The 16,453-nt window shown below is 35.7% G+C and overlaps 1 protein-coding gene across 1 annotated transcript in view; it reads right to left on the bottom strand.

Annotated features, from left to right (window-relative positions):
- Positions 1–3,425: 3,425 nt before the first annotated feature.
- Positions 3,426–16,453, bottom strand: part of LOC138308344 (IQCJ-SCHIP1 readthrough transcript protein-like) — a 103,054-nt gene continuing 90,026 nt past the window's right edge. The window contains 4 exon segments of the mRNA XM_069249337.1: positions 3,426–5,099; positions 5,588–5,684; positions 8,862–8,913; positions 8,916–8,966. Coding sequence (XP_069105438.1) covers positions 5,027–5,099; positions 5,588–5,684; positions 8,862–8,913; positions 8,916–8,966 — 273 coding nt within the window. The 3' untranslated portion in view covers positions 3,426–5,026.

Genomic DNA, 16,453 nt, shown 5'->3' with positions numbered 1-16,453 from the left:
ACATATGAAATGGGCTGTTGAAGTTTTTATGACAACTGACTTAATGTCAATGGTTACTGTTTAATCCAACAGACCAATCAAATGACAGTATAATAAAGATGTTGAGTCACATAGAAACATTTACCCTGGTAATTTGAAGTGGCTGCTGTTAAAATGTGACTTCGTAAGTGGAAAAAACACATACAAGCAAAACAAACAATCATTTTTTAAAATAATTTATTACAGTTGTTATAACATTGTTTCATGATATTCACTGAGCTAATATGACCGATTACACTGTTTTATGTTAGCGTAGCTGTGGAAGAGGAATAAGTCATGTCATACAGAAAGAAGTTAAAAGTATAGGACATTGTATTGATTTATTACATTTTCACTGTACACACAATGTAGACTTATTACATTAATCAACAGGGTTATTCTGCCATTTTACTATTTTGTTATTCCATCAATTAAATTCTGATAACTCTACACAGTGTTTTTTCCTTATCCTACAATTGTGTTATATAGCATCTATGTAGACATCCTGTGTTATAAATATATCCTAATTAACATATACAACCTGGGTTACTGAGGATGTAAAGTATGATTGTGTATACTAATAATTATAACATAATAATTATAACATCAATGTACTACTAACTGTTAGGGTAGCACATTAGAGTACAATGTTGTTACAGAACTCTACATGTGGGTTACATCCTTATACAATGAAGGTCATGAATCGTCTACTACAATTCCAGTGAAAATACATTATTTCCAATGTAGATATTATAGAACCATACTAAATTGCTGTAGTTTAGAGACATTTGCTTGAACAATTCCTGTCTCATTCATTACAATGGTCATAGTCATTGTAGAAAATATAATAAAAAAAAAAATTTAAAAAAACACAAAGAAAGGAACCTCTCATGATATGTGAATCGAAATATGCATCAATTTATGGAGTATTACTTACTCTCTCAGAGAAAATGAAATTTATTTTATATGAATCCAAAAAAAAGTAAAACAACTTTCATGATAGCTTTTTAAAACAAGTTATGGACCTAATTTACAATTTAAAAATCTGGTGGCATCACAAATTGTGCAGACATTTTATCCTTGTTGAATGTTAAAGCCATCAATATGTGGAAGCAACTATGTCAAGAAAAGCAGCTATTCGACACATCTTCCTCCTTGAACCCTACAACAGTTCTGCATGGGAGATAACTCTTTACTCCTGATTGTAAAGCGATCAAGATTATCAAAATGAACTTAATTCTGGTAGAGTCTTACCAATTTCCATGTGGACATTTGGAATCACATTCAAATGAAAAAAGAAATTCAGTGATACAAGTGACCTAGCTAGGATACGCAAATTACAAAAGCTTAATGATTCTTTTTCATCAGTATGTTTTATTCATCTTTAAAAAAAAATGAGTCCCACAGTAATCCAAGGCTTTTAAAATTCTATGAGTGCAGGTTTTGAGATATGCATGGAGATAAATCTTTTATCACTGCAGTCAACCTCCCTAGATTTCATTTGGAGTAAGGAGTTATTTCCCTTTACCAACATTTGATAAATATAACGTGTAAGTAAAGGCATTGAGTGGAGATTAAAGTGATATCCAAGAGATTCTGTTTTACCTATTGGGTGATATTGAAAAATAATATATTGTATAGGGTTAAAGCTGAGACAAGATGAAAAAGGTTGCATATAAATATAGTGTATAGATTTAATATACATACGCATGTACAACGCTTCACATCACTATAAACACAACCATCAACTCAACGAGTTCACCACACACAAATTAAAAAATAATAACAGCATTTGGGATTTTTATTTGTTAAAAGAAAACTCTACATTGTGGGTTACATAATTATACAATGAAGGTCATGAATCGTCTACTACAATTCCAGTGAAAATACATTATTTCCAATGTAGATATTATAGAACCATTTTACTAAATTGCTGTAGTTTTATAGACATTTTGCTTGAACAATTCCTGTCTCACCATACTAAATTGCTGTAAGTTTTAGAGACATTTGCTTGAACAATTCCTGTCTCATTCATTACAATGGTCATAGTCATTGTAGAAAATATAATAAAAAAAATTAAAAAAAAAAACACAAAGAAAGGAACCTCTCATGATATGTGAATCGAAATATGCATCAATTTATGGAGTATTACTTACTCTCTCTCATAGAAAATGAAATTATTTTATACCAATCCAAAAAAAAGTAAAACAACTTCCATGATCGCTTTTTGAAACAAGTTATGGACCATAATTTTACAATTTTAAAATCTGGTGGAATCACACATTGTGCAGAACATTTTGTCCTTGTTGAAATGTAAAAAGCCATCAATATGTGGAAGCAACTATGTCAAGAAAAGCAGCTATTCGACACATCTTCTCTCCTTGAACCCTACAACAGTTCTGCATGGGAGATAACTCTTTTACTCCTGATTGTAAAGCAATCAAGATTATCAAAATGAGCTTAATCTGGTAGAGTCTTACCAGTTTCCATGTGGAAATTTCGAATCACATTCAAATGAAATAAGAGATTCAGTGATACAAGTGACCTAGCTAGGATACGCAAATTACAAAAGCTTAATGATTCTTTTTCATCAGTATGTTTTATTCATCTTTAAAAAAAAATGAGTCCACACAGTAATCCAAGGCTTTTAAAATTCTATGAGTGCAGGTCTTGAGATATGCATGGAGATAAACCTTTTATCACTGCAGTCAACCTCCCTAAATTTCATTTGGAGTAAGGAGTTTTTTCCCTTTACCAACATTTGATAAATATAACGTGTAAGTAAAGGCATTGAGTGGAGATTAAAGTGATATCCAAGAGATTCTGTTTTACCTATTGGGTGATATTGAAAAATAATATATTGTATAGGGTTAAAGCTGAGACAAGATGAAAAAGGTTGCATATAAATATAGTGTATAGATTTAATATACATACGCATGTACAACGCTTCACGTCACTAAACACAACCATCAACTCAACGAGTTCACACACAAATTAATAAAATAATAACAGCATAAAAATATCTTACAAATGCATATATGTCACAGCTCATAAAAAAGCTAACAAAAATGTCTGACTATGTTGAGACAAAACTTAAACGTGGCAACAGGCTTACTTTGGTACGGACTAACAACTGATGTGATAAAAAACTTCATTAGAATAAAATGATGGGTGACAGAGTGTCGTTATAAATATATCAACCTCATAGAGGAATATTACAGCAAACAAACATAATTATAATTCTGTTTAATCAGAATTGTGTATCAATTTAAGGCCTGATACCAGTCAGGCAATCACAAACAGAACATGATCTTACACTATCACACAATCTCAGGTTTCTCAAATTACACCAATTAAAACACACAAAATCGGGACCATTCATCATCATTACTTAGACCCAGTTTTTATTAATTTAAGCTGTAATTAATGTAGATAAAACGGATTGCAAATGCATAATAATGAAATGACCTACCATAAAGTGTCTGAAACATGACTGCAAATTATTTGTAATACAGTCGTTGCTGGTTTATTAAATTACGAATATAATCAAAAACACAGCTATATATATTTTCTCTGAGATAAAACTGAAACAACATGATGGATGGTAATTGGACTTATTTCCATCTGTACTTCAAACTCCCTCACAGCTCAATCACCAATACATTTACCTTCCTATCACAGTGCATACATAAAAATAATATCTTTTCGCGAAGTTCAACCATTGCTCCTGTAAAGTCACATGACTTATTATTTTTTCTATATGATTGGAGGCTTGCTATAAAACTTGTGATGAACTAAGTGACAGGTGATGGAGTCAAGCAAACACCAACCGACAGAAAATAATTAATTATATATGTTACATGTGTGGCACATTTGCATGTCTGTGTAAATGATCAAGTTAATTTGTACAAATCAATTAACATAATTATAGTTGCAGTAGTTTGTTATACATGTTAATCAGATCAAAACAATCTCATCCCTAATTAGTCACCAATCGATAATCAAAGCAAAAATCTGTCACATAACAAATCACTGAGATAACTTTGCCAGATACAGGAATTGTTTAATTTCAGGTACAGCTTGCTGACACAATCACTGTTAAAAGCAGAATAGGAAATATATTTACAATTATATCCATATACTACCAATCAATCAAATGCACACTCTCTCACCCTTCAATCAGGAAAAAAAAATCGTTCATCACGGTGCTCGGCAAAGCTTGAAGCACTGCTGCAGGTATAAGAAACAGGTATTTTGATTAAAATATTTTGTATAAGTAAATCACATCAGTCTCACATGTGTAGTCATGCTAACACACCTGTACTGACACTCTTGCAATTTGACACACTTGCAATTCAATAAACACATGTGTAGTTTGGCAAATCTGCAATCTAGCTAAACACATAATTTAAAACACCATAGTGAGACACACCTGCATTTTGAGAATGTCCCAGTCAGATACATGTGCATTTAACACTCCTGCAATCTGACATGTGTATTTCAACACACATACAATCAGACATATATTCAGTCCAACACACTTGCAGTTTGTAAACTCCCTCAAAGTCTAGTGTATGTATCAGTACATACGGAATCTGATTCATCTGCATGCAGCAATGCATACCTTTAAACTGTATGTACAGTTCACTGTATCTGAAGATTGCTAACAATGCTCCACATATTGACCCAATGAACCTCATTCTGTTAAGTACTGGACATATCTATCCTATGTGTGGGTCAAACATGGCCATTCAACCAGCCAGTGTGATGCGCAGACGGTCAAGCAGCGATTTTCTCCATCCAGTCGGTTAGCCAAGGAAAAACATTATTTAGCCACTAGTCTGCTGGTCAAATACAGATATTTTTTCAGCTGGACACTACTGGACACTACTGGTTTACTGCTTGCTTTATAGGTCTGTAGTAAGCAGGTGCTGGCTAGTCTGGAAGACTTTGGAATTTTGGAATGGATTTCAGGACATTTTACTCAACACTACACAGACAGCTGGTGTCATGACCGTTTAGAGTTACCTCCCTTTTTCCCTGTCTGTGTGTTAAATCTCTTGGCTTTGTCCTCAGCTCGCCTGAAAATTAATCAGATTTAAGATCTAAGAATTTTAGACAGTGATTTGTTTAAATCAAACACAGTGTTTGTTTTTTCTCTTCAATTTGCAACAAGTATTTAACATATTTTATTTTGTCATTAAGACCCATCGTACAAATTATTGAAATAGTTTGGCAGTACTAATTAACATATAGAGAATTCCACACATGTTGATTCAATAAGTCAATTTTGAGTTGACCAAAATGATGTGGGATAAAGTACAGATTTACCGTCGATAAGTCGCACATTCCATAGAATGTGACGTCATATTTTGACATGAAAATATATACTTTACCCAAGCTGTTTTGGTATCTCTCAACCTCCATATATGTATCTTAATATAAACTGCACACTAAGATATAGAATTATCTATGAAAACATTGTACAAACATAAAATGTGTCTCTGATCAGGCATCGGCCCTGTAGACAGAGCATGGAGTTTTGTTACATGGAACACCATTATTATACCTTGTAAGGTCCTCAATGTCCACTAACATGGAGTCCTGACCCATGTGTAGCTCGTCCCTCTCCATCAAAGAAGCGTACCAGATCCTCACGTTTAATTCTGTAAAAATGAATATAGAAATATTTAGTCATAGCAGAGAATATCTAGTCATAGTCATAGTCATAGCATAGAATATACAGTCATAGCATAGAATAATACAGTCAGTGCCATCAGCATAGACACTATACAGTCACATAGATCATAGAATATACAGGTACATAGCATAGAATATACAGGACATAGTATAGAATATACAGCCATATGCAATTGAATATACACGACATAACATAGGATAGCAGACATAGAATAATATAACAGACATAGTATAGAATATACGACCAAAGCATAGATATTTACAGACATAGCATAGGAATATACAGACATAGCATAGATCTATTACAGACATAGCATAGAATATACAGACATAGTAACATAGAATATACAGGACCTAACAAAGAAATATACAAGTACCATAGCAAGAATATACAGACATAGCATAGGATAATAACAAGTCATAAATAGCATATACAGACATATACATAGGATATACAGACATAGCCATAAGGAATATACAGACATAGCGATAGAATAATACAGTCATAGCATAGAATGTATAACAGTCGATAGCATAGAATAAACAGACAATAGCATAGAATATACATAGCAATAGCCTAGAATATACAGCCATATGCATAGAACTATACAGTCATAGCATAGAATATACAGTCTAGCATAGGTATATACAGACATAACATAGGTAATATACAGTCCATAGCATAGAAATAAACAGTCATAGCCATAGAATATTTACATGTCATAGCATGAGTTATATACAGCCATAGCATAGAATTAGTACAGTCAGTAGCATAGAATATACAGTCATTACATAGAGAGATATAACAGACATGTATAGCATATAATATACAGCCATAGCATAGATTTTACAGCGCATTAGCATAGAATATACCAGGACAATAGCATAGAAATATACAAGACATAGTATCAGAATATACAGACGATAACATAGGAATGATACAGGTCAGAAGCATAGAATATACAGTCATAGCATAGAATATACAGTCATAGCATAGAATATACAGACTTAAGCATATGAATATACATTCATAGCATAGAATATACATTCATATCAATAGAATAAACCAGTCATAGTATAGAATATACAGTCATAGCATAGAATATATAGGCATAGCATAGAATATACAGTCATAGCATAGAATATATAGGCATAGCATAGAATATATAGGCAAAGCATAGAATATACAGTCATAGTATAGAATATAGTCATAGTATAGAATATACAGTCATAGCATAGAATATATAGGCATAGCATAGAATATACAGTCATAGCATAGAATATATAGGCATAGCATAGAATATATAGGCAAAGCATAGAATATACAGTCATAGCATAGAAATATACAGTCATAGCATAGAATATATACAGACATAGCATAGAATATACAGTCATAGCATAGAATATACAGTCATACATAGATATACAGCATAGCAAGAATATACAGTCATAGAAATACAGCATGATAGAATATACATCATAGCTACAGTCCACATGATATACACACTACAGGATTTTTTGCAAATGTTATGGTTTCCGTTGAATTTTTTTTATTTCCTACAAAATTAATCTTTCATGTCTGAAAGAAATCATTTGCCTTATAATTCAATGTATTTTAAACACTTACATAAATCATTTGTCATTCTAAAGCTAAATTGAGGTAATGTTTTCTACAGATAGGTTTTTGTATACCGTCGTTTATTCTAGCAGTAAGTTTCCTATAACAGGTGTTCAAAAAGCTTGACATAGCTGATTACATATAAAGCTCACTGAAGGAGTGACTTTCAATAGATGTAGGAAATAAGTATCATAAGAACAATTATATTCCATCAAAAACTCAAAGTTTGAACCTAAAGATGGAGGGCTAATTATTGTATCCACATTAAGCTAATGTTACAAGTCTAAAATAATGTGAGTTATATTACAAGTATATAATATTTTCAAAGCAAACTTACTTATCTGTGAATGTAGGTCAATATTGCTCACTTTCTATCTGTGAATGTAGGTCAATATTACTTACTTTCTATCGGTGAATGTAGGTCAATATTACTCACTTTCTATCTGTGAATGTAGGTCAATATTACTTACTTTCTATCTGTGAATGTAGGTCAATATTACTTACTTTCTTTCGGTGAATGTAGGTCAATATAACTTCTTATCAATCTGTGAATGTAGGTCAATATTACTTACTTTCTATCTGTGAATGTAGGTCAATATTTCTTTTCATCAATCTGTGAATGTAGGTCAATATTGCTCACTTTTTATTTGTGAATGTAGGTCAATATTACTCCACTTTCTATCTGTGAATGTAGGTCAATATTACTTACTTTCTATCTGTGAATGTAGGTCAATATTACTTCTTATCAATCTGTGAATGCAGGTCAATATTTACTTACTTTCTATCTGTGAATGTAGGTCAATATTACTTACTTTCTATCGGTGAATGTAGGTCAATATTACTCACTTTCTATCTGTGAATGTAGGTCAATATTACTTACTTTCTATCGGTGAATGTAGGTTCAATATTACTTCTTATCAATCTGTGAATGTAGGTCAATATTACTTACTTTCTATCTGTGTAAATGCAGAGTCAATATTACTTTACTTTCTATCGGTGAATGTAGTCAATTTACTTAACAATATGTGAATGAGGTCAATATTACTGTGAATGCAGGTCAATATTACTTACTTTCTATCGGTGAATGTAGGTCAATATTACTTACTTTCTATCTGTGAATGCAGGTCAATATTACTTACTTTCTATCTGTGAATGTAGGTCAATATTACTTACTTTCTATTTCTGAATGTAGGTCAATATTACTTTTCATCAATCTGTGAATGTAGGTCAATATTGCTCACTTTCTATTTGTGAATGTAGGTCAATATTACTCACTTTCTATCTGTGAATGTAGGTCAATATTACCACTTTTCTATCTGTGAATGTAGGTCAATATTACTTACTTTCTATCTGTGAATGCAGGTCAATATTACTTACTTTCTATTTGTGAAAGTAGGTCAATATTACTTACTTTTCTATTTGTGAACGTAGGTCTTAATATTACTTGCTTTTCTATCTGTGATTTGTAGGTCAATATTCCTCACTTTCTAATCCGAGAATGTACATGTAGGTCAATATTACTTACTTTCTATCTGTGAATGTAGGTCGTTGACGAGAACTTGTAGTTGTGGCCAGGTTCATCTCTGTGTAAAGGTTTGTTACCCCAAGACATGATTCTGTCTCCAAGTAAGAGGAAGGGCCGACCTGTAATGTAAATCATAAATTACCGAGTTAAAGGAAGGCTGACCTGTAATACAAATCAGAAGTACCTGAGTAAATGGAAGAGCCGATCTGTAATACAAATCAGAAGTACCTGAGTAAAGGAAGGCCGACCTGTAATACAAATCAGAAGTACCTGAGTAAAGGAAAGCTGACCTGTAAAATAAATCATAAATAACCGAGTAAAGGAAGGCCGATCTGTAATACAAATCAGAAGTACCTGAGTAAAGGAAGGCCGACCTGTAATACAAATCAGAAGTACCTGAGTAAAGGAAGGCCGACCTGTAATATAAATCAGAAGTACCTGAGTAAAGGAAGGCCGACCTGTAATATAAATCAGAAGTACCTGAGTAAAGGAAGGCTGACCTGTAATACAAATCAGAAGTACCTGAGTAAAGGAAGGCCGACCTGTAATACAAATCAGAAGTACCTGAGTAAAGGAAGGCCGACCTGTAATATAAATCAGAAGTACCTGAGTAAAGGAAGGCCGACCTGTAATACAAATCAGAAGTACCTGAGTAAAGGAAAGCTGACCTGTAATACAAATCAGAAGTACCTGAGTAAAGGAAGGCCGACCTGTAATATAAATCAGAAGTACCTGAGTAAAGGAAGGCCGACCTGTAATACAAATCAGAAGTACCTGAGTAAAGGAAGGCTGATCTGTAATACAAATCAGAAGTACCTGAGTAAAGGAAGGCCGACCTGTAATACAAATCAGAAGTACCTGAGTAAAGGAAGGCTGACCTGTAATACAAATCAGAAGTACCTGAGTAAAGGAAGGCCGACCTGTAATACAAATCAGAAGTACCTGAGTAAAGAAAGCCGACCTGTAATACAAAATCAGAAGTACCTGAGTAAAGGAAAGCCGACCTGTAATATAAATCAGAAGTACCTGAGTAAAGGAAAGCCGACCTGTAATATAAATCAGAAGTACCTGAGTAAAGGAAAGCCGACCTGTAATAACAAATCAGAAGTACCTGAGTAAAGGAAGGCCTGATCTGTAATACAAATCAGAAGTACCTGAGTAAAGGAAGGGCCGATCTGTAAATACAAATCAGAAGTACCCTGAGTAACAGGAAAGCCGACACTGTAATACAAATCAGAAGTACCTGAGTAAAGGAAAGCTGACCTGTGAATACAAATCCAGAAGTACCCGTGAGTAAAGGAAAAACCGACCTGTAATACAAATCAGAAGTAACCTGAGTAAAGGAAAGCTGACCTGTAATACAAAATCAGAAGTAAACCTGAGTAAAGGAAGGCTGACCTGTAATATAAATCAGAAGTACCTGAGTAAAAGGAAGGCCGATCTGTAATACAAATCAGAAGTACCTGAGTAAAGGAAGGCTGACCTGTAATACAAATCAGAAGTACCTGAAGTAAAGGAAGGCCGAATCTGTAATACAAATCCTAAGTACCTGAGTAAAGGAAGGCCGATCTGTAATACAAATCCTAAGTACCTGTAGTAAAGAAGGCCGATCTGTAATACAAATCAGAAGTACCTGAGTAAAGGGAAGGCTGACCTGTAATATAAATCAGAAGTACCTGAGTAAAGGAAAGCCGACCTGTAATACAAATCAGAAGTACCTGAGTAAAGGGAAGGCCCTGACCTGTAATACAAATCAGAAGTACCTGAGTAAAGAAAGCCGACCTGTAATACAAATCAGAAGTACCTGAGTAAAGGAAGGCCTGACAATCAGAAGTGTAATACAAATCAGAAGTACCTGAGTAAAGGAAAGCCGACCTGTAATACAAATTCAGAAGTACCTGAGTAAAGGAAGGCTGTCACCTGTAATACAAATCAAGAAGTCACCTGAGTAAAGGAAAGCCGACTGTAATATAAATCAGAAGTACCTGAGTAAAGGAAATGCCGACCTGTAATATAAAATCAGAAGTACCTGAGTAAAGGAAAGCCGACCTGTAATATAAAATCAGAAGTACCTGAGTAAAGGAAAGCCGACCTGTAATACTAAATCAGAAGTACCTGCTGAGTAAAGGAAGGCTGACCTGTAATACAAATCAGAAGTACCTGAGTAAAGGAAAGCCGACCTGTAATACAAATCAGAAGTACCTGAGTAAAGGAAAGCCGACCTGTAATACAAATCAGAAGTACCTGAGTAAAGGAAGGCCGACCTGTAATACAAATCAGAAGTACCTGAGTAAAGGAAGGCCGACCTGTAATACAATTTATCAGAAGTACCTGAGTAAAGGAAGGCCTATCTGTAATACAAATCAGAAGTACCTGAGTAAAGGAAGGCTGACCTGTAATACAAATCAGAAGTACCTGAGTAAAGGAAGGCCGATCTGTAATACAAATCAGAAGTACCTGAGTAAAGGAAGGCCGATCCTGTAATACAAATCAGAAGTACCTGAGTAAAGGAAGGCCGATCTGTAATACAAATCAGAAGTACCTGAGTAAAGGAAGGCCGATCTTGTAATACAAATCAGAAGTACCTGAGTAAAGGAAGGCCGATCCTGTAATACAAATCAGAAGTACCTGAGTAAAGGAAGGCCGATCTGTAATACAAATCAGAAGTACCCTGAGTAAAGGAAGGCCGACCTGTAATATAAATCAGAAGTACCTGAGTAAAGGAAGGCCGACCTGTAATACAAATCAGAAGTACCTGAGTAAAGGAAGGCCGATCTGTAATACAAATCAGAAGTACCTGAGTAAAGGAAGGCCGATCTGTAATACAAATCAGAAGTACCTGAGTAAAGGAAGGCTGACCTGTAATATAAATCAGAAGTACCTGAGTAAAGGAAGGCCGACCTGTAATACAAATCAGAAGTACCTGAGTAAAGGAAAGCCGACCTGTAATACAAATCAGAAGTACCTGAGTAAAGGAAAGCCGACCTGTAATACAAATCAGAAGTACCTGAGTAAAGGAAGGCTGACCTGTAATATAAATCAGAAGTACCTGAGTAAAGGAAAGCCGACCTGTAATACAAATCAGAAGTACCTGAGTAAAGGAAGGCTGACCTGTAAATACAAATCAGAAGTACCTGAGTAAAGGAAGGCCGATCTGTAATACAAATCAGAAGTACCTGAGTAAAGGAAAGCCGACCTGTAATATAAATCAGAAGTACCTGAGTAAAGGAAAGCCGACCTGTAATACAAATCAGAAGTACCTGAGTAAAGGAAAGCCGACCTGTAATATAAATCAGAAGTACCTGAGTAAAGGAAAGCTGACCTGTAATACAAATCAGAAGTACCTGAGTAAAGGAAAGCTGACCTGTAATATAAATCAGAAGTACCTGAGTAAAGGAAAGCTGACCTGTAATACAAATCAGAAGTACCTGAGTAAAGGAAAGCCGACCTGTAATACAAATCAGAAGTACCTGAGTAAAGGAAAGGCTGACCTGTAATACAAATCAGAAGTACCTGAGTAAAGGAAGGCTGACCTGTAATACAAATCAGAAGTACCTGAGTAAAGGAAGGCCTGACCTGTAATACAAATCAGAAGTACCTGAGTAAAGGAAAGCCGACCTGTAATACAAATCAGAAGTACCTGAGTAAAGGAAAAGCCGACCTGTAATACAAATCAGAAGTACCTGAGTAAAGGAAAGCCGACCTGTAATATAAATCAGAAGTACCTGAGTAAAGGAAAGGTGACCTGTAATATAAATCAGAAGTACCCTGAGTAAATGAAAGCCGACCTGTAATATAAATCAGAAGTACCTGAGTAAAGGAAAGCCGACCTGTAATACAAATCAGAAGTACCTGAGTAAAGGAAGGCTGACCTGTAATACAAATCAGAAGTACCTGAGTAAAGGAAAGCCGACCTGTAATACAAATCAGAAGTACCTGAGTAAAGGAAGGCCGACCTGTAATACAAATCAGAAGTACCTGAGTAAAGGAAGGCCGATCTGTAATATAAATCAGAAGTACCTGAGTAAAGGAAGGCCGACCTGTAATACAAATCAGAAGTACCTGAGTAAAGGAAGGCCGACCTGTAATATAAATCAGAAGTACCTGAGTAAAGGAAAGCCGACCTGTAATACAAATCAGAAGTACCTGAGTAAAGGAAAGCCGACCTGTAATACAAATCAGAAGTACCTGAGTAAAGGAAGGCTGACCTGTAATACAAATCAGAAGTACCTGAGTAAAGGAAGGCTGACCTGTAATACAAATCAGAAGTACCTGAGTAAAGGAAGGCTGACCTGTAATATAAATCAGAAGTACCTGAGTAAAGGAAGGCCGATCTGTAATACAAATCAGAAGTACCTGAGTAAAGGAAGGCTGACCTGTTATATAAATCAGAAGTACCTGAGTAAAGGAAGGCCGATCTGTAATACAAATCAGAAGTACCTGAGTAAAGGAAGGCCGATCTGTAATATAAATCAGAAGTACCTGAGGTAAAGGAAGGCCGATCTGTAATACAAATCAGAAGTACCTGAGTAAAGGAAGGCCGATCTGTAATACAAATCAGAAGTACCTGAGTAAAGGAAAGCCGACCTGTAATACAAATCAGAAGTACCTGAGTAAAGGAAGGCTGATCTGTAATACAAATCAGAAGTACCTGAGTAAAGGAAGGCCGACCTGTAATACAAATCAGAAGTACCTGAGTAAAGGAAGCTTAAGGCTGACCTGTAATATAAATCAGAAGTACCTGAGTAAAGGAAGGCTGACCTGTAATACAAATCAGAAGTACCTGAGTAAAGGAAGGCCGACCTGTAATATAAATCAGAAGTACCTGAGTAAAGGAAGGCCGATCTGTAATATAAATCAGAAGTACCTGAGTAAAGGAAGGCTGACCTGTAATACAAATCAGAAGTACCTGAGTAAAGGAAGGCCGATCTGTAATACAAATCAAAGTACCTGAGTAAAGGAAGGCCGATCTGTAATACAAATCAGAAGTACCTGAGTAAAGGAAGGCTGACCTGTAATATAAATCAGAAGTACCTGAGTAAAGGAAGGCCGACCTGTAATACAAATCAGAAGTACCTGAGTAAAGGAAAGCCGACCTGTAATACAAATCAGAAGTACCTGAGTAAAGGAAAGCCGACCTGTAATACAAATCAGAAGTACCTGAGTAAAGGAAGGCTGACCTGTAATATAAATCAGAAGTACCTGAGTAAAGGAAAGCCGACCTGTAATACAAATCAGAAGTACCTGAGTAAAGGAAGGCTGACCTGTAATACAAATCAGAAGTACCTGAGTAAAGGAAGGCCGATCTGTAATACAAATCAGAAGTACCTGAGTAAAGGAAAGCCGACCTGTAATATAAATCAGAAGTACCTGAGTAAAGGAAAGCCGACCTGTAATACAAATCAGAAGTACCTGAGTAAAGGAAAGCCGACCTGTAATATAAATCAGAAGTACCTGAGTAAAGGAAAGCTGACCTGTAATACAAATCAGAAGTACCTGAGTAAAGGAAAGCTGACCTGTAATATAAATCAGAAGTACCTGAGTAAAGGAAAGCTGACCTGTAATACAAATCAGAAGTACCTGAGTAAAGGAAAGCCGACCTGTAATACAAATCAGAAGTACCTGAGTAAAGGAAGGCTGACCTGTAATACAAATCAGAAGTACCTGAGTAAAGGAAGGCCGACCTGTAATACAAATCAGAAGTACCTGAGTAAAGGAAGGCTGACCTGTAATACAAATCAGAAGTACCTGAGTAAAGGAAAGCCGACCTGTAATACAAATCAGAAGTACCTGAGTAAAGGAAAGCCGACCTGTAATACAAATCAGAAGTACCTGAGTAAAGGAAAGCCGACCTGTAATATAAATCAGAAGTACCTGAGTAAAGGAAAGGTGACCTGTAATATAAATCAGAAGTACCTGAGTAAATGAAAGCCGACCTGTAATATAAATCAGAAGTACCTGAGTAAAGGAAAGCCGACCTGTAATACAAATCAGAAGTACCTGAGTAAAGGAAGGCTGACCTGTAATACAAATCAGAAGTACCTGAGTAAAGGAAGGCCGACCTGTAATACAAATCAGAAGTACCTGAGTAAAGGAAGGCCGACCTGTAATACAAATCAGAAGTACCTGAGTAAAGGAAGGCCGATCTGTAATACAAATCAGAAGTACCTGAGTAAAGGAAGGCCGACCTGTAATACAAATCAGAAGTACCTGAGTAAAGGAAGGCCGACCTGTAATATAAATCAGAAGTACCTGAGTAAAGGAAGGCCGACCTGTAATACAAATCAGAAGTACCTGAGTAAAGGAAGGCCGACCTGTAATACAAATCAGAAGTACCTGAGTAAAGGAAGGCCGATCTGTAATACAAATCAGAAGTACCTGAGTAAAGGAAGGCTGACCTGTAATACAAATCAGAAGTACCTGAGTAAAGGAAGGCTGACCTGTAATACAAATCAGAAGTACCTGAGTAAAGGAAGGCCGATCTGTAATACAAATCAGAAGTACCTGAGTAAAGGAAGGCTGACCTGTAATACAAATCAGAAGTACCTGAGTAAAGGAAGGCCGATCTGTAATACAAATCAGAAGTACCTGAGTAAAGGAAGGCCGATCTGTAATATAAATCAGAAGTACCTGAGTAAAGGAAGGCTGACCTGTAATATAAATCAGAAGTACCTGAGTAAAGGAAGGCCGATCTGTAATATAAATCAGAAGTACCTGAGTAAAGGAAGGCCGACCTGTAATACAAATCAGAAGTACCTGAGTAAAGGAAGGCCGATCTGTAATACAAATCAGAAGTACCTGAGTAAAGGAAGGCCGACCTGTAATACAAATCAGAAGTACCTGAGTAAAGGAAGGCTTAAGGCTGACCTGTAATATAAATCAGAAGTACCTGAGTAAAGGAAGGCTGACCTGTAATACAAATCAGAAGTACCTGAGTAAAGGAAGGCCGACCTGTAATATAAATCAGAAGTACCTGAGTAAAGGAAGGCCGATCTGTAATATAAATCAGAAGTACCTGAGTAAAGGAAGGCTGACCTGTAATACAAATCAGAAGTACCTGAGTAAAGGAAGGCCGACCTGTAATATAAATCAGAAGTACCTGAGTAAAGGAAGGCCGATCTGTAATATAAATCAGAAGTACCTGAGTAAAGGAAGGCCGATCTGTAATATAAATCAGAAGTACCTGAGTAAAGGAAGGCCGACCTGTAATACAAATCAGAAGTACCTGAGTAAAGGAAGGCTGACCTGTAATATAAATCAGAAGTACCTGAGTAAAGGAAGGCTGACCTGTAATACAAATCAGAAGTACCTGAGTAAAGGAAGGCCGACCTGTAATATAAATCAGAAGTACCTGAGTAAAGGAAGGCTGACCTGTAATACAAATCAGAAGTACCTGAGTAAAGGAAGGCTGACCTGTAATACAAATCAGAAGTACCTGAGTAAAGGAAGGCCGACCTGTAATACAAATCAGAAGTACCTGAGTAAAGGAAGGCTGACCTGTAATACAAATCAGAAGTACCTGAGTAAAGGAAGGCTGACCTGTAATACAAATCAGAAGTACCTGAGTAAAGGAAAGCTGACCTGTAATACAA

The sequence above is a fragment of the Argopecten irradians genome, chromosome 14 (genome assembly GCF_041381155.1).
Source record: "Argopecten irradians isolate NY chromosome 14, Ai_NY, whole genome shotgun sequence".
Lineage (NCBI taxonomy): Eukaryota > Metazoa > Mollusca > Bivalvia > Pectinida > Pectinidae > Argopecten > Argopecten irradians.
Note: the sequence above shows the minus strand (reverse complement) of the source record. Positions and strands in the feature narration are given on the sequence as shown.